The 17,799-nt window shown below is 44.2% G+C and overlaps 2 protein-coding genes across 3 annotated transcripts in view; one reads left to right on the top strand and one right to left on the bottom strand.

Moving 5' to 3' along the window:
- The window catches only part of hps3 (HPS3 biogenesis of lysosomal organelles complex 2 subunit 1), a gene marked incomplete at both ends in the record, with an annotated part of 18,560 nt that extends 7,619 nt beyond the window's left edge, over positions 1 to 10,941 (bottom strand). Inside the window, 10 exons of the mRNA XM_080535755.1 lie at positions 1,032 to 1,140; positions 3,515 to 3,669; positions 4,556 to 4,637; positions 5,167 to 5,359; positions 5,879 to 5,961; positions 6,478 to 6,664; positions 7,878 to 8,049; positions 9,092 to 9,373; positions 9,926 to 9,999; positions 10,722 to 10,941. Coding sequence (XP_080391881.1) covers positions 1,032 to 1,140; positions 3,515 to 3,669; positions 4,556 to 4,637; positions 5,167 to 5,359; positions 5,879 to 5,961; positions 6,478 to 6,664; positions 7,878 to 8,049; positions 9,092 to 9,373; positions 9,926 to 9,999; positions 10,722 to 10,941 — 1,557 coding nt within the window. The remainder of the gene's footprint in view (positions 1 to 1,031; positions 1,141 to 3,514; positions 3,670 to 4,555; positions 4,638 to 5,166; positions 5,360 to 5,878; positions 5,962 to 6,477; positions 6,665 to 7,877; positions 8,050 to 9,091; positions 9,374 to 9,925; positions 10,000 to 10,721) is intronic.
- The window catches only part of cp (ceruloplasmin), a 423,180-nt gene that overhangs the window by 26,620 nt on the left and 378,761 nt on the right, over positions 1 to 17,799 (top strand). The gene's annotated exons all lie outside the window — the stretch shown is intronic.

The following is a 17,799-nucleotide window of genomic DNA, read 5'->3' as shown; positions in this document are numbered from 1 at the left end:
GCGTTAGAATTATAAGGTTCTATCTCCATTTTTGGGTCAAAATTGAGTTTTTTTACATAATCTGATCCATTAGGTGTTTATTAATGCCTGTGTGGTGTTATTTTTCAAAATTTTGACATTTTTTTAGTTAGTAATTAATAAAATACAAAGGTTCCATCTCACCAAACATAATGGAATGTAAAAACTTTGACGCTCAATATCTCTGAACTGCCCTAAACGGAGATAGAACCTTATCATTCTAAGCTTACGATGTCGACTGTGAACACTCATAAGTGCATAAAGCACAACAAGCACAGAAACACAATTCCTAAAACAAATCTAATTCTACTTTTGTCAGCGTAACACAGCAGAAGAAAATCACGGCGACATTATACTAAAAGGGTGTGGAAAGAAAAAAAGAAAAAAGTCACATTTTTAGAAACTAAAATGTGCCGAGGGTATGGTGTGTGAGGGATGTAAGTAATGAACTTAAATGTGACATCTAGCTATAGTTGAGATTGTGTTTTAGTGTTGAGGTGTTGATGTGGTTTTATATCATTTCATACTGAGAAATGTAAGTCTCTCTACAGTCTGGTGAATCTAGCAGCACTCAAGGAAGGCCCATTTCCTTCCTGTAAGGGACGGGCCAAGATCTGTGGCGCAGTGAATAATTCTGACTATGGACAGGAGGGCCCATAACTTGTGTAACCACAGATTTGTATAATATGATTGGTTCCCAAGAATAGGGACCTCATGACCAAGGACAGTTCTATAAATATGAGTCCCACCCATCGTTGGGGGCTTTTTGCCTTTTGGGCTATTGCTTCTTGCTTATTGGTCTGCTCCTTTCTCTCTGCGCTCATGTAACTCTGCTTAATAAAAGGCCTCTTTGGAGACAATTGATCTAAGCTCTTTGTGCTTTATAAGTTTGACTAAATCTATTAAGAATCAATTAAATCCACAACAGTGTTCCAGAATGTTAGGTGGCAGAGAGTTCCAGAATGTTAGGTGGCAGAGAGTTCCAGAATGTTAGGTGGCAGAGAGTTCCGTACTATCTCGTTATAGAGTTGGAGGGGGGGGACGGTGTCCACCACGTACAGGTTCCAGCCATGCCCCCTCTCGCTGGGGTCCTGGGGCTTGGTGAAACTGGACTTCCTGGACCTGGGGGGGGGGGGGGCGGAGGTCAGACAAAGAGGATGTCAGCAAAACTGAGGCAACGGTTCGTCATCTCCATGACACCGGTCAATTCACAGTGACACAGGGGTTATCTCTGTAAATAAACACCATGTGTAGATACCATGGTTTCTAGAATGTCGAAACAGCTTCTAGAATGTTGTGAAACAGGGTGGCTGGGAGTTTCACATCTACGAGGTGGAAAACATTACACACATTTAATTTCAAGTTTGTTAAAACAAAACAAAAGCTTGAAACCTAAACCTAATGGAACGACAATGTTATGGAAGGCAGGTAGGTAGCACAGCATTAATCGGGAATCATTTCATGCTTATTTCCACATTTGGCCTAATGACCCCTATGCTAACATCCGCGGTGTTGCCTGTGTGTGTGCGTGTGTGTGTGTGTGTGTGTGCGTTCCTTGTATAACAGATAATAACTAACCTGATGCTATTAGCCACAAACGCTGGTAAGTAAGTGGCTTATTGCTGTAAAGCAGTCTCATGTGACATGAAGGGGCCCCTGTGTTTCCCTGCGTGTCTGACTGAATAAAAGGTCAGTTGTGTTAAGAGTCTGCTCTTTCCTGGTATTTCCTCCATGTTGCCCTATTTCTGCTCTGTAGCTGCTTGGGTTACTGCTGGGTATCATGTGGTGACTGTGGCACATGATCGCCACAATGGCTACTTATCTGTCGGCATTTCAGCCAACTGCTGCCTGTGACTGTCGAGTGTGTCTACAGTGTCTCCTAAAAACTTATATTGACCCCCTTGTTCTGTTTCTCTGTTTCTCCAGTGTCTATATAATAAATTTAAAAAAATAAAAAATAAACTAGGTTTATAATTATAAGAAGGTGATAGAAGAAGGTTTTTCCTTCTATCAGTGGCCCCGGGCCTGAGCTGGATTACTCTTCCTGCTACGACTGGTGGATTGATGATTCACTTGCTTAGTCAAATGTATTGATTGTAAGTCGCTTTGGAATAAGGCGTCTGCTAAATGCCAAAAATGTAAAAATGTAAATGTATCCCCTGTACAGTACAGTACATGCATGTTAGGCTTCGGCGTGACAACAAGAGAGGAGCTGACTAAAGTAAAGCACTTCCAGATCTGGAGCCAAACCCAGATACAAAACATTTAAATAAATAAATGATTCAGATTTTGTGTGAGTTCACAGACCAGTTAGTCACTACACACACAGAGAGGTGTTACCATGTTAGGGTTGTTTAAATAGGGGTTTCGGGTCCAAAAGGGTCCCGAAAGGATGGGGGGGGGCACACCATCTTGGGGTAGGTTGGGGGGGGCGGGGGGGGGGAGGGGGGGCTGGAGGATAAAGGAACTTACAGGAAGGGGTGTGACAGGAAGCGCTCCAGAGCGGGAGTGGTCGACGGCTCTATACCTACCGCTTGGAAAATCCCTGCTAGGGTTTTGTGATCTTTTAATTCGCTACAATAAGAATCACAGTAGTGGGTTTATGTTCAACACACACAACGACAAACACTTGTAATGTAGCTGAGTCACTTTCTCTAATGGAAGTGTCGATAATAAACAAGTCGTATAGATATACTGTATATAGTGGTATATAGATATACTGTATATAGTGGTATATAGATATACTGTATATAGTGGTATATAGATATACTGTATATAGTGGTATATACAGGGTTCCCACACCTTCTGAAACATCAGATTCAAGCACCTTTCGAGGACTTTCAAGACTCAATTCCCTCAATTTCAAGGACCCAACACGGCGTAGTTTGAGACAGATCTAGATGAGAATTTATATAATAGGAACTATCCGCTCACAGACAGCAATTAAAAAGAGAGGCTTGAATGTGTGAACACTAGATGCCTTCTCTACCACAGCACAGCAAAACAATATATTGTGAAATATGTGTAAAGTTAAGTAAAACAGAGACTTATTTACTAGTTGACGAGCTAAATAAACATTTATGAATATATATTTTTTTTAGAGAGAGAGAGAGAGAGAGAGAGAGAGAGAGAGAGAGAGAGAGAGAGAGGGGAATTCAAGCACTTTCAATGACCCACGTCTATTTTCAAAAACCTTTAAGGCCTTGATTTCTTTTTCTCAAATTCACAAACTTTCAAGGATTTCAAGGACCCGTGGGAACCCTGTATATATGTTACGGTACATGTGAGAATACGGTACATGTGGGAAAACTAGGGTTAGGGTTAGGTGCTACGTCGACTTGGTACATGCTGGCATGTCTAACCCTAACCGTAATCCTAACCCTAACCCTAACCTTAACCCTAGCACCGTAGCACCTAACCCTAACCCTAGTTTTCCCACATGTACCGTAACATATAGATCAGTGTGAAAAAGCCTGAAGGGGGAATAAGGTCGTACATGGTTCTGCGGGCGGCTCTCTCTCTCTCCTCCTTGCTCTCCACGTCGGCCGCGGTCAGCAGGATGATGTGGTTGTGGTCGTGACACAGAGCCTTCAGACCGATGAACAGCTGGATACGCAGCGCACACACCTCCATGGTGAAGGGAGGGCAGGCCTGCACACACACACACACACGCACACACACAGACACAGACACAGACACAGACACAGACACAGACACAGACACAGACACACAGACACACACACAGACACACACACACACACACACACACACACGGTTTTGCATATGAGTAGCAGTGTGATTAGAATGTTTATTTTTGGTTTACCAGATTAGATTCATCGGGGCTCACGTGGAAGTAGGCAGTTCCCAGCATCTAATCTAATGTCATCTAATTGGACCTCCCTTTATGTGCAGACTAAATAGTTGACTATCATACCATCACTGCAGCCAGGCCGGGGCTCCAGATTAGATTATCTAGTTAGTTCCCATTCCAGACTCCAGAGGACTCTGACTCCCTCCTGCTCTGCATCAATGCTAGGCAGACACACTATTACTCTCCTTTCTCTCTCTGTCTCTCTCTGTCTCTCTCTGTCTCTCTCTCTCTCTCTCTCTCTCTCTCTCTCTCTCTCTCTCTCTCTCACACTTCCTCTCTCTCACTTTTCTCTGTCTGTCTGTCTGTCTGTCTCTCACACACACACACACACACACACCTTAATATTTGTGAGTTAATACAGAGTTTGTGGCAGGCCCGTCCGTTAGCCTAGCAGTGTAGCTGCCCTCACCTTCATAGTCGTGTCGATGTAAGGGTCTTCTGCCACACTATTTCTCTCTCTCTCTCTCTCTCTCTCTCTCTGTCTCTCTCTGTCTCTGTCTCTCTCTCTCTCTCTCTCTCTCACTTCCTCTCTCTCACTTTTCTCTGTCTGTCTGTCTGTCTGTCTGTCTCTCACACACACACACACACACACACCTTAATATTTGTGAGTTAATACAGAGTTTGTGGCAGGCCCGTCCGTTAGCCTAGCAGTGTATCTGCCCTCACCTTCATAGTCGTGTCGATGTAAGGGTCTTCTGCCCTGGCCGCCACCGCTGCACAGCGGACAGTGAAACACTGAAGGGCGTTCCTGGAGCACAGGGGACAACAGCACACTGATGATGTAATGTCATCCTCTATAACAGCAGTGAGAATCCAAACAGGCAACTCTATACTACTGTATATCAGAAAGAAACCAAACTGGCAACTCTATACTGCTGTATATCATATCAGAGTCAAAGGCATGGACATCAGGGATGTACTGTAGTGGTGGATATGGATATTTCTGGGGAGGTCGGTCGCTTTAGAGGCTAGACAGGTAGACTAGAGAGCAGTGTTCATTTTGGCTGAATATTTTACATTTAGTCTTAGTCTTCAGACGATCCTTCTTAGTTTTAGTCTAGTTTTAGTTGATGAAAAACTGAAAACATTTTAGTGTGGTTTGTTTCTACAAAAACTATGTCGAAACATTTTGTCAATGACGTAAACTAGACTACAATGGTTTGGAGTTTTTGTAGACTACAATTAACACTGCTAGAGAAAGCTAGAGAAAGTAGACTAAAATGAACACTGCTAGAGAGGCCCAAAGGTGTCTGTTTCAAACCCCAGGCCTTACTTACTTGGTGATGATGTGCAGGAAGAGGTCCGTGAGCACCGCCTGCTGGGCCTTCTCTGGGTACTGATAGGTGGAGACCAGCTCGACCCCGCCCCTCACGCTGTACACATACCCCGTGTTGGGCAGCGAGAAGAAACAGAACAGAGACGTGGGCTCCGCCGCGGCTGTGACCGCCTCGCCAGACACTTCCTGGTTACCTGGTTGCCAGGGGTGAAGACACAACCAATTAGAAGAAGGTGCTTGGTTAGAGTGCTGTGCCACAGAGCGAAAAAGTGAAAAAAGCTAAATAGCTTTATTTAAACACCAACACTATCATGTCATTATATACAGTACATATAGTAGGAGTGGTATATTATGGAACACATCATACAGTAAGCGATATTGATGAGACATTTCAGCTCTGGCCAGAGGAGAATGTACAGCATTAATCGTGACGTTAGAATTATAAGGTTCTATCTCCCTTTTTGGTCAAAATTGAGTTTTTTTACATAATCTGATCCATTAGGTGTTTATTAATGTCTGTGTGGTGTTATTTTTCAAATGTTGACATTATTTAGTTAGTAATTAATAAAACACAAAGGTTCCATCTCACAAAACATAATGGAATGTAAAAACATTGACGCTCAATATCTCTGAACTACCCAAAACGGAGATAGAACCTTATCATTATGACCTCACGGTTTTGTGTACTGTTATGGAGCGGCCGCAGTACTCACTGGTGAACACCGGGTGGAGCTGTAGGGAGTGCAGGCGGGTCTCTTCCACACTGCAGCCTTGGAAGAAATCTGGAGCAAAACGCCTGGAAGGAACAGAACCAACAGGGTGTCACGCACGCGCACACACACACACGTCAGGGTGTCACGCACACACACACGCACACACACACGCACACACACACACACACACACCTACATACACACACACACACACACACACACACACACACACACACACACACACACACACACACAGACACAGACGCACACACACACACACACACACACACACACCCACACCCACACACACACACACACACACACATCGTGAGTTTAGTATTATAAGGTTCTATCTCCGTTTAGGGCAGTTCAGAGATATTGAGCGTCAACGTTTTTACATTCCATTATGTTTTGTGAGACGGAACCTTTGTATTTTATTAATTACTAACTAAAACATTTAAACATTTTAAAAATAACATCACACAGGCATTAATAAACACCTAATGGATCAGATTATGTCAAAAACTCAATTTTGACCAAAAATGGAGATAGAACCTTATAATTCTAACGTCACGACACGTCAGGTGACAGATCCAGACCTGTATAAGATGTAGGTGACATGGAGGTTGCCTCTGGCCTCACTCTCCATGCCCGTCCACTCCAGAGACACGGCCACCCCGCACTCCCCGGCCCTGTCCCCCAGCAGCTCCTGGTGCTTGGGGAACATGAAGAAGTCCTCTGGGCCGCCGCCCTGGTGGTGGCCGCCCGCCACCTCTCTCTTGCCCTCTGGGGAAAAACACAACCAGGACAATCGGACCACCACATCAGCTGTGTATATTAGTTTTTTTTGTGATTTTGTGATTTCTATGTCCTCTTGCTTGGTGTTGACCAACTGATTAGTGGACAGTGGATTAGTACGTATCTTTCCCACTACCTGTTCGTTCATCCATCCATCCATCCATTACGGTACATGTGGGAAAACTAGGGTTAGGGTTAGGTGCTAGGGTGACTTGGTACATGCTGGCATGTAAGTAAGTAAGTAAGTAAAGCTTTATTTATATAGCACCTTTCATACAAGAAATGCAGCTCAAAGTGCTTTACAACAGGAATAAGAACATAAAGTGAATATAAAAACATATACAAGCATAGAATGAATATAAAAGCAGGGAAAAACAGTCAAAGTAAAAGGTAAAGATTTACATTTCTTACACACTATGTGATACATGTCATACATTCATACACTACTATATATTATTTTAGCCCCCTCAGTGAGTGTAGTCACGCTAGTATGGGACCTGCACCTGTGGTACACGCTACCCCACCCGCAATGTACTGCCCTCTCACTTGGTTGCAGGGTATTTCAACCGGGGCCTGGTTACCCCTTAATATCCAGGACCTACTGTCCCTTCCTTAAGCCTAACTTGGATCTCGGCGGGCCTGGTTACCCCTGAAATCTAGTATCCAGGACCTACTGTCCCTTCCTTAAGCCTAACTTGGATCTCGGCGGGCCTGGTTACCCCTGAAATCTAGTATCCAGGACCTACTGTCCCTTCCTTAAGCCTAACTTGGATCTCGGCGGGCCTGGTTACCCCTGAAATCTAGTATCCAGGACCTACTGTCCCTTCCTTAAGCCTAACTTGGATCTCGGCGGGCCTGGTTACCCCTGAAATCTAGTATCCAGGACCTACTGTCCCTTCCTTAAGCCTAACTTGGATCTCGGCGGGCCTGGTTACCCCTGAAATCTAGTATCCAGGACAGTAAAATATTTAAAGTGCAATAGCTGGCAAATGAGCAGTGGGCAGGTGCAGATAAGCTAGTTGAAGGCTATATTGAAGAAGTGCGTTTTTAGCTTTCTTTAAAAAAAATGTCTAACCCTAACCCTAATCCTAACCCTAACCCTAGCACCCTAGCACCTGACCCTAACCCTAGTTTTCCCACATGTACCGTAATATATTCACCAGTCATGTGTAGAACGGTCCTGCAGCAGATGGTTGTTTACCTCTGTGGTGGTCCGTCTCTGCTGCAGTGATCATGTCCTGGGGGACCAGCGTGTGTTCCTGCGGCGTCTGGTCACCTGACCTCTGGGCTGCAGGACCAGAGGATCTCTCCAGCTTCATCACCAGCACCTCCAGCTCGGTCTGCAGAGCCACGTAGCCCACACACAGCGCCACCTGCAGGCAGGGAGGGCATATGAACACATGTAGTGGATCCCTGGTACTGTAAGTACACTGCAGAGAGAGTGTACATGCGGAGTGTACATTGAATAACAAGTGCAATGCAGTTCATCAGTCCCTATCGAAATGCATTCTGGGAAATAGGGAAAGATGGAATTGGAACGGCTGTCCTGAAAGGGCGGTGACTCAGGCCAACCTAGTCTGCATGCCACATTCTATGGGACGGCTGTGGCGCAGGAGGTAGAGTCGCCGTCTAATGATCACAAGGTCGGCAGATCGGCGGTTCAAGCCCCGGCTGGCCACATGTCGAAGTGTCCTTGGGCAAGACACTGAACCCCAAATTGCTCCCAGTGAGCGGTCCGGCCGGCACCTTGCATGGCAGCTTGCCGCCATTGGTGTGTGAATGTGTGTGTGAATGGGTGAATGAGAGGCCGTTGTAGAGCGCTTTGGATAAAGGCGCTATATAAGTCAGTCCATTTAAAAACATTCTAGACACATACTAGAGGGTTAGGGTCTGTGCAAAGAGACCAGAGGACAGTTCTATAAATATGAGTCCCACCCATCGTTGGGGGCTTCTTGCTTTTGGGGCTATTGCTTCTTGCTTATTGGTCTGCTCATTTCTCTCTGCGCTCATGTAACTCTGCTTAATAAAAGGCCTCTTTGGAGACAATTGATCTAAGCTCTTTGTGCTTTATAAGTTCTACTAAATCTATTAAGAATCAATTATATCCACAACACTAGACCAGGAGGTAGAGTCGCCGTCTAATGATCGCAAGGTCGGCAGATTGGCGATTCGAGCCCCGGCTGGCCACATGTCGAAGTGTCCTTGGGCAAGACACTGAACCCCAAATTGCTCCCAGTGAGCGGGCCGGCCGGCGCCTTGCATGGCAGCTTGCCGCCATTGGTGTGTGAGAATGGGTGAATGAGAGGCCGTTGTAAAGAGCTTTGGATAAAGGCGCTATATAAGTGCAGTCCATTTAAAAACATTCTAGACACATACTAGAGGGTTAGGGGTCTGTGCAAAGAGACTAGACCTCACCTGCCGAGGAGAGAGGCCAGGGAGGTGCAGGATGAGACACCGCTCAAAGTCCAGGATGGAGAGTTTGTCGTTCAGGGCCTGGCGTCTGAGGGAGAACAGCACCAGGCTCTTAGGACAGCCCACCAGCAGGTCCCCCGTCACCCGGCAGCACGCCACGCACAGCGGGCGCTCGATGAGGGGGATCTCGATGATCTCCATCTGCTCCTTGGGAGCCCCGCGCAGGGACGAGCCGCGCAGGAAGTGACCCAGGAGACGCACGCCCACGCGGGTCTTCTCAGCGGCCTGAGGAGTTAATGGATGGATGAATGAATGGATGGATGGATGGATGGATGGATGGATGGATGGATGGATGGGTGGGTGGGTGGATGGATGGATGAATGAATGAATGAATATTTTATTTCGAACATGATTTAAAGTAATAAAAGAACAAATAACTAATATGAAGAGTACAGGCCTATCAATGTTGGAAAGGGAGTAGGATGAAGCCTAAGCTGATCCTGTCCTACCCCTATCCCTCACTCTCAAGTGAGAACAATTATACTTACAAGTTATATAATCCATCTTAATGGATGGATAGATGGAGAACTGAAGGAGCGAAGGAATGCATGATTGCATGAATGAATGAAAATATTGTAGAATTGAATGAACTAATTACGAATTGAATGACTGAATACATACATGCGTCATTTAATGAATGAACATATAACATATATAACCGACTAAATGTAGTACTGAATCAACGATTAAACGAATGATTGAATGAGTTATCTGTCACCCTGGACAAACAAAAAGGGGAAACACCTCTAGTGCCATAAAACTATTGATCATACAAACCTGGTAGCGCCAGTTAGTATAGGCCCGGAGGTACGTAGCATTGTTCTTTTCTTCAATGGTCACCAGATAGTCCCCTGGAGGAGGAGGGAGAACACAGGGAGAGTTTGATGAGGTCATCATGAGAGGAGACTGACTAGGTCTACGACATCCTCCTACAACACTGTGGGCCGGTTTCAGAGACAAGGCCTAGTCCTGGACTAAATCACACTTTCAATGTAAAATCTCCATTGAAGATGTTTTTTAGTCTAGGACTAGGCTTAAGCTGTGAAACCGGCCCTTTAAATGTACCTGATTTGAGTAGATCGGATTGGATGTCAAATGTACAGTTTGTTTTCATGAACTAATCATAAGAATAAACAAACCAGATCAACTTCAATACGGTGTCAAAATCATCTTTGCTCACATCAAAAAGCAGATAAACGTGTAGCCTACACGATGCACGATGTGTCCAATGAACTAGAATGAATGAATGAATGAATGAATGAATGAATGAATGGTCTTTATTGTCATTTATACAGTACAGGTACCATACAACGAAATTTGGGAGGGGGGGCTCCCCTGGTGCTAGGATTTTTTTTAATACTAAAAACAAGAAGGGAAAAGAGCTGGTTTACATAAATAAAGGCTATGTACACTATCCACTATACTATACTACTATACTATACAAATAAACACTGTGCTGTGTACTCTATGCTATGCTATAAATATCCTAACATGTCCTATCTCTGGACCTTATGTACACAAGGGTTGTCATATTGCAAAGTATAATAATAAGGAAGTGGAAGGTGGTACGCACCTATATGGCTGTGCAGGATGCTTTGCACGGCGCCCATGGTGGCGAAGCGGCAGATGAGCGGACAGCCCCCCTCCTCTCCCAGCCGGTACGCCTGGATCTTACATCCCCCCGCGGACACCACGAACAGGGCGCCCCCGCCACAACACACCAAGCCCGGCTCCTGCTCGGTGGGCACGATCTGCTGGGACGCGAAGGGGTGGCAGTTGTACACGTGAACCATCTCTGCTTCTGTTTAGGGTTTAGCTATGTTTTCCAGCTTGCAGATTGTTGATGCATTGTCTCCGGTGTCTGGATATGTTGTTCAGTAGCGTGTCCTCCAGGCAGGGTCACACCCTCTCTGTCTGTCTCTCTGTCTGTCTCTCTGTCTGTCCGGGAGGCGCGCTGACTTGATCGATATCACATGTGCGGGGGTCTTGTGATGATCGGGCAGCGAAAGTGACAGCTCAAAACAACAATCCCGCCTGCCTCGACCGTTCATTGGTTGGTTTTCCTGCCTGTCTTGGCGCGTTGACTTTCAATTGGCTGATGTAAATATTGACGTGCAGTTGCGTCATAAACGTGTAGCTTGACGTGAGAAGATAGTGAGTGGATGGGAAGTTTGTAGCAAGTTCAGCAAAGCGTCCTCTGTGTGCGTGATTCAGTGTCCTTTTTCCAGCAAATGGTAAAAAAAAAAAAAATAATGACACTTTCGCATAAATAACTAGACGGGTTTGATACCAGAAAGAGAAAGTACTGGAAGTATTTCGGTACAGCGGCGCGGGAGCGAAAGTGACAGCTCAAAACAACAACCCCGCCTCCCTCAGCCGTTCATTGGTTGGTTTTCCTGACTGTCTGGCCTGTTGACTTTCAATTGGCTGATGGAAATAGTGACGTACTGCCGCGTCATAAGCGTGTAGCTTGACGTGAGACGATAGTGAGGAATTAATTAATAATGTGCAATATTAGTCTAGCACAGGGCTGGACTGGCCATCTGGCATAGATACTGAGAGAGATGGAGCGCAAAAGCACACTAAAACGGAAGGGAGGCTGGGAAAAACTTAGGGAGAAAAACAAAAAGAAACTCGAGGCAGATGCTGCCAAATGTGTAAACATTAGGGACATGTTTGCTGCACCCTCAAGTTTACCACAGCAGCAACAGCAACAGGTTGAAGAGGAGGCTGGCAGGGAGGAGCGGGAGCAGGGTACAGATACAGAGGTTTAGGGTTAGGGTTAGGGTTAGGGTTGAAGAGGAGGCTGGCAGGGAGGAGCGGGAGCAGGGTACAGATACAGAGGATAGAGAGGATACAGAAGAAGCGGGGCCGAGTCAGCCTGTAACCGTTGACCCGGTAAGGAAAATATAGGTAGCTGTTAGGGGTGTAACGGATCGCCCCCCACGGTTCGGCACGCATGTGTACCGCGGATCAATTGCAAAATGTAACCAAGTAATAATATTACTTAATATTAGTTAATATCCCTTGTAAATCACAATGTAGAGTTGCCATGAAAAGATAGACGCGACAGTTGCGTGCTTTGTTTTACTCTAAAGCGCAATGATAGGTTGATAATGGAAAAAAAAAATCTAGAACAACAAGGCTGCGTTCGTAAATTCGCTCTGGAATCTGATCACTGAGTACACTGGTCTACTTGCACTGGTACCATTGCTTACTGTATGTAGTCGTCTTTGTAGTGGTTTGGGGGAATACTACAGTTTGTCATATGACTGTACAGCACAGTATATAAGACGAGTATATAAGGCAAGTATTTTTGTGCTGGTGGGTGTGGTCCGACCGATTGGGGTGGGCCTGTCTGGGCCAAAAATGCCAGGGCCTAATTTTTGTCCCAGTCCAGCCCTGGTCTAGCAGCAAGTCCTCAAAAAAGGCTTTAGTTTTCGAGATACCCCTACCCGAGGTAGAACAAAGGACAACAATGATTGTTCTTATCTTCAGGGTCTCCCATTAATGAAATTGATTGTTGTGAAATTTTATTTTTGGGGAAAATATGTTTTTTTGGTTGTTCTTTAGAGCTACCCCAATCCCTGAAAAAGAGCCAAATTAGAATAAACTATCTAACTGGCCAAGTGGTGGACAACTACCAGACATCAAATACAAATAAGACTAAAGTGACACAAACATAAGATTAACAAACACAACCTACAAAGCTACACAATACAAAACTACAGCTGTACTAACTAAACCAACGCAAAACAACTCTCAAGTTGTAGTCTGGCCCACTGGCACCAAGTGTGTGTGAGTGTCTCTCCCAGGCTTTTCTCCTCCCTCCACCCTTGATTGAGGATTGAGCACAGGTGTGCCCAATCAGGCCGTCACCATGATGGTTCGCGGCAGGATTTGTTTGAAAGCAGTGAGTGAGGTGAGGGCGGTGAGTTTGAGGGTGTTCTGTAACTAACGAAATATAACAATTTAGCTACAGTATAATTGTGTGTGCTAAATTAATTTATGAACCAGCATTTCTAAGGACAGTTCCAAGCTCGACTTCAGTCAACCCATTTTGAATTGTTCTTTTGGGTTTTACTGTCCGGTTTGTCATCTATTATCAGTCGTATGTTTGTCAGAGTCCATTTCTGAATTTGACTGACTAAAACCTCGCTGACTGGTGGACTTCGGTAAAGGTGAGATAGATTATGTTATTAACACATTGCTGATTTATAGATGTATGGTACAGTATAAGCAAAAACGGCGGAGTTCGCTAACGCACTGACTCAATGGATTTCCACGTTTGCCACGTGGATGCATGGAGCTGAGTGACGCAGTAGAAGGTTGGGGGAAGGAGAAACGCAGAACGCAGATATACTTTTATATATACCTGATATAGCTATATATATTGATATACTTTGTTGAAAACTATCAGCGTAACCATAACCAATGTCAGTTTGGATGCACATTCCAAACAATAGTATTTGAATGCTGCTGCATGAATGCCAGTGATCGTTTTAGGATAAAAGTAAGTGTTGTATTTGATCCTAGGCCTAGCTTGCTAGCATAGCTCTTTCATTTGATGTCCTTTTTCTTTTTTCAACTAACGAATTCATCACTAATTTCTGCTCATTTCATTTTCTTCTCTTATTGGGAGCGGGCTGGTGATAGAAGCTGAATTTGGCGAGGCCGAGGCCACAAAAGAAAGGCATAGCTAACAGAATGGCCTTCACATCAACTTGCACTCCCACGAAGACCACTGCTACACTTGAGGAGCTGCAACGCTTCGAAGACACTGGTAGGCTAAACACGAGCTTTAAGAAACCATTGTGAAATATTCCTGCACTCATCTCTTGAAAGTCCTTAAGATCTACAGTGTGAAAAAATTAGGACACTACATCAATATTTGATCTTTCAAACAATATCTATAGATAAAGGTGATGTAATTTAACCAAAAACAATGAAAATGTAACTTATCATGTATAACAAAATATGAACAAAGATGCCAATTCCTACTGAGGAAAAAGTTAAGACACCCTATGTAGGGTGTCCACACAAATCATTTTGCTTTCACTTTAGATTAAAATAAATATGTCCATCACATAGAGAATTGCATGAGAAAATCATGTATGGTTCAAAAGTTATCAAGGTTTACCTCTTTACATATACATGCTAATTACTGGAATTTATATCAATAGAATCTAGAACTAACAAGGTGTCACTGCTATGCAGAAATGGAACACACATGATGAAATTCAACGTTATCTTTTAAACTATTCATTTTTATTACATACAACTATAGACTATCTGAATTTTAAGACTGAAGATTTTTCAAGTTTTATTTGTTTAGTTATATTGCCACCATCTCTCAATATTGTTAAAATTAAAATCAAATGTCCATATGTTAAAATATTGAAAAAGACAGATTTTCTTAGGATGTCCTTCCTATCTTTTTCACATATTCCTATCTTATATACTATATGTATATTTGAAAAGAACCACACTTTACCCAACGTTTGAATTGAGTGATGTTGATTTCTCATTCACATTTCTCTTACCATTGCTCATAGAAATAACAGATGCCAGTGACCCAAACAAACTCCTTCAGTGTCCATATGACAAGAACCACCAGATCCGTGGCAGCCGCTTCCCATACCATCTGATCAAGTGCAGTAAGGTAAGAACTGTAGTGCTTGTCGTGGAATAACTGTTGTAGGAGTAGTCTGCCGTTGCAGACATTGAAATCTCAAATGAGATGTTCTCAAATATGCTCTTTTTCGTCTTTTTAGAATCACCCAGAACTGGCCAATACATTGAAAACCTGCCCTTTCAATGCCCGCCACCTGATGCCCAAAAATGAGCTATCACACCACATCCTGAACTGTGAGGACAGGAGATCTGTGAATAGCGAAGACCGTAAGATTTAAATGTTGTTGTATCTTCAATGATACTATCTTTGTCAATAAAACCCATTTGCTCCTTGTAGTGAGTCTAACCAGGTTCTTTGGTTAACAGTGGACAGTGCTGAGGTGAACAGCAAGTGGCACGTCCCTGTCAGCACCTGGACAGTACCAAACACCAATTGTGAGGAGGACTGGGATGCAGGTCGGTACTCTAGTGAGCTGGGCCTGTGATTAATTCAAGCCCAAAGATGCTTTTATGACTTTAAATGTGAGTGACTAAATATCCCAGTGTGAAGTTGATGCACACTTGAGCCAATGCAAATTTCAGATGTATAGATGCCGTGCTAATTAAGTGACATACTGATCATTTCTATGCATAACTGAATGCATTGGGGAGCTGTCCCTAATTCGGGCAACCATTTAATTTTCAAAGCATGCCCAGCAGGGTGTGGAACAAGGAAAGGTTATTGTATGATGTTGTAATAATAATGCTGTTTCTGTTGTTGCAGAGGCAGATGACGTTGCGCCTCCTTTCGTGTGGGGCGTGTCCACACACCTGATCAATCAGAACAGGTGTGTAACTCATCTTTAATTTTCCACCACACAATACAATGTCTTATTCTCCTCCACAGGATGCTTACTTCATAGGGTATTTATCATGTGAACTGTTCAAACTGGAGCAGTTGATTTAATGTCAAACCGGAGAACACCTTCCTTCTATCCTCCTTTACAGGGCTGAGAACACCTTCCTTCTATCCTCCTTTACAGGGCTGAGAACACCTTCCTTCTATCCTCCTTTACAGGGCTGAGAACACCTTCCTTCTATCCTCCTTTACAGGGCTGAGAACACCTTCCTTCTGTCCTCCTTTACAGGGCTGAGAACACCTTCCTTCTATCCTCCTTTACAGGGCTGAGAACACCTTCCTTCTGTCCTCCTTTACAGGGCTGAGAACACCTTCCTTCTATCCTCCTTTACAGGGCTGAGAACACCTTCCTTCTATCCTAACAAACTGATCCTCCTTTACAGGCCCGAGTTGAGCACTACTACCAACCTTATCCCTGGACCCCGTGCTCCAAAGACCCTTCCCTGGAACATGTGTAAGTAATATTTTACTGTCAGCCAGTTTGGTTACTGAAGCAAAATGTAAAGTGCTAAAAAAATAACAATGTTTTGCTGTACTTCTTTGATTTAAACCCTGTGCCCTTTAAACCCTGTGCCGTTGATTTAAACCCTGTGCCCGTTGGATTGGGTTTTATTTTCAAAAGTACACATGAATGAACCCTTGCCAGGGGAAACTTGGAACACATCCTTAAAACATTTAACACCCTAAAGGCCCCTGCCCACTGTGCGATGTTATGTCGGTGAACCCCTCACACTGCACGACTGAAAGTTTCAGTCCTACCGTCTCCGACTTGATCAGACCTTACGACGTGCGTGCTCACACTGTACGATTGTGCTCACACTGTACGATTGCTCTCAGCCACGATTGTCATCCACGATTGCTTGTGACGCGACTTGTGCAGTTGTTGAAATTGTTCGATTGTGAACTGTAAACAATACAAAGGTTCCTACCGTGAGTCAGAAATGGCGGACCAACAGCAATTAGCTCACTTTACCTACTCGTTTTTAATTCACTGCGATGGAAGTCGCTTTGGATAAAAGCATCAGCTAAATGGCATTCCATAGGTAGTATTCCTCCACAGTAAAAGACTGTGGTGCAGACCTGGTGTGGGAATAGAGGGACTCTGTGGTCCAGCCTCTTTGAGGAGCTGAGAGGAGCAGAACTTGCTGCTGTTATACCCAATCTTCTCCGGTGGGAAACTAGCCCCACCTTGTGGTTCAGAGGACTCTTACTATCCCCTTTTGGATGTGTCATTTTAGTAATGCCAGGAGCTTCATGGTAATTCAGAACGATGTGTTAATATACTTAGACTGACTCTCTCTCTCTCTCTCTCTCTCTCTCTCTCTCTCTCTCTCTCTCTCTCTCTCTCTCTCTCTCTCTCTCTCTCTCTCTCTCTCTCTCTCTCTCTCTCTCTCTCTCTCTCTCTCTCTCCTCTCTCTCTATCTCACCCCCCACTCTCTCTCTCTCTCTCCCTCCCCCTCCTTAGAGTCCACTCCTCTCCTCACCACTCCTCCTCCGCAGATTGTTCAAGGGAGTTTCGGGCCCACTAAACAGAGGAATCGTTCCGTCCCTCTGGGCCACCCTCGCCGCTTCTCTTTGTAAATTGTATATACAGTATGCTAGAGAAATGCCAAAACCTCTTTGTTTTTCATTTTATTCTCAAAAAAGTCAAACATTGACTGGTGTAGTTTTGTCTTAAAATAAATTTCTCAAGATAAAAGTAAAGCAGGGCTTTTATTTGTCCCCTCTCCTGTATTGAAATATGAAACAGTATCAGTTTTTAAAGCTTTTCTGCACCTTCACAAAACACTATACATTAATGTACTGAAATGAACAAGGAAAACTGCTTTTCTACACCTTCACAAAACAAAAGTCTGTACATTAATGAACTGAAATGAACAAGGAAAACTGCTTTTCTACACCTTCACAAAACAAAAGTCTGTACATTAATGAACTGAAATGAACAGAACAATGTGTCAGTGGGGCACATCTCTAGGTTTTTAGCTGTTCTGTTCCTCTGAAAGCATCCCCATGAAGCTTTGGGTTTGTGTGTGGGTTGGTGTGCGGGCATAACCCTGCAGGGGCATATAAGATGAGTGAGGCACTGGCATTGGTGTGGAAAGTCCATACATGGGCTCAT

This window comes from Nansenia antarctica (genome assembly GCF_963989245.1).
Source record: "Nansenia antarctica genome assembly, chromosome: 7".
In the NCBI taxonomy this organism is placed as follows: domain Eukaryota; kingdom Metazoa; phylum Chordata; class Actinopteri; order Argentiniformes; family Microstomatidae; genus Nansenia; species Nansenia antarctica.
Note: the sequence above shows the minus strand (reverse complement) of the source record. Positions and strands in the feature narration are given on the sequence as shown.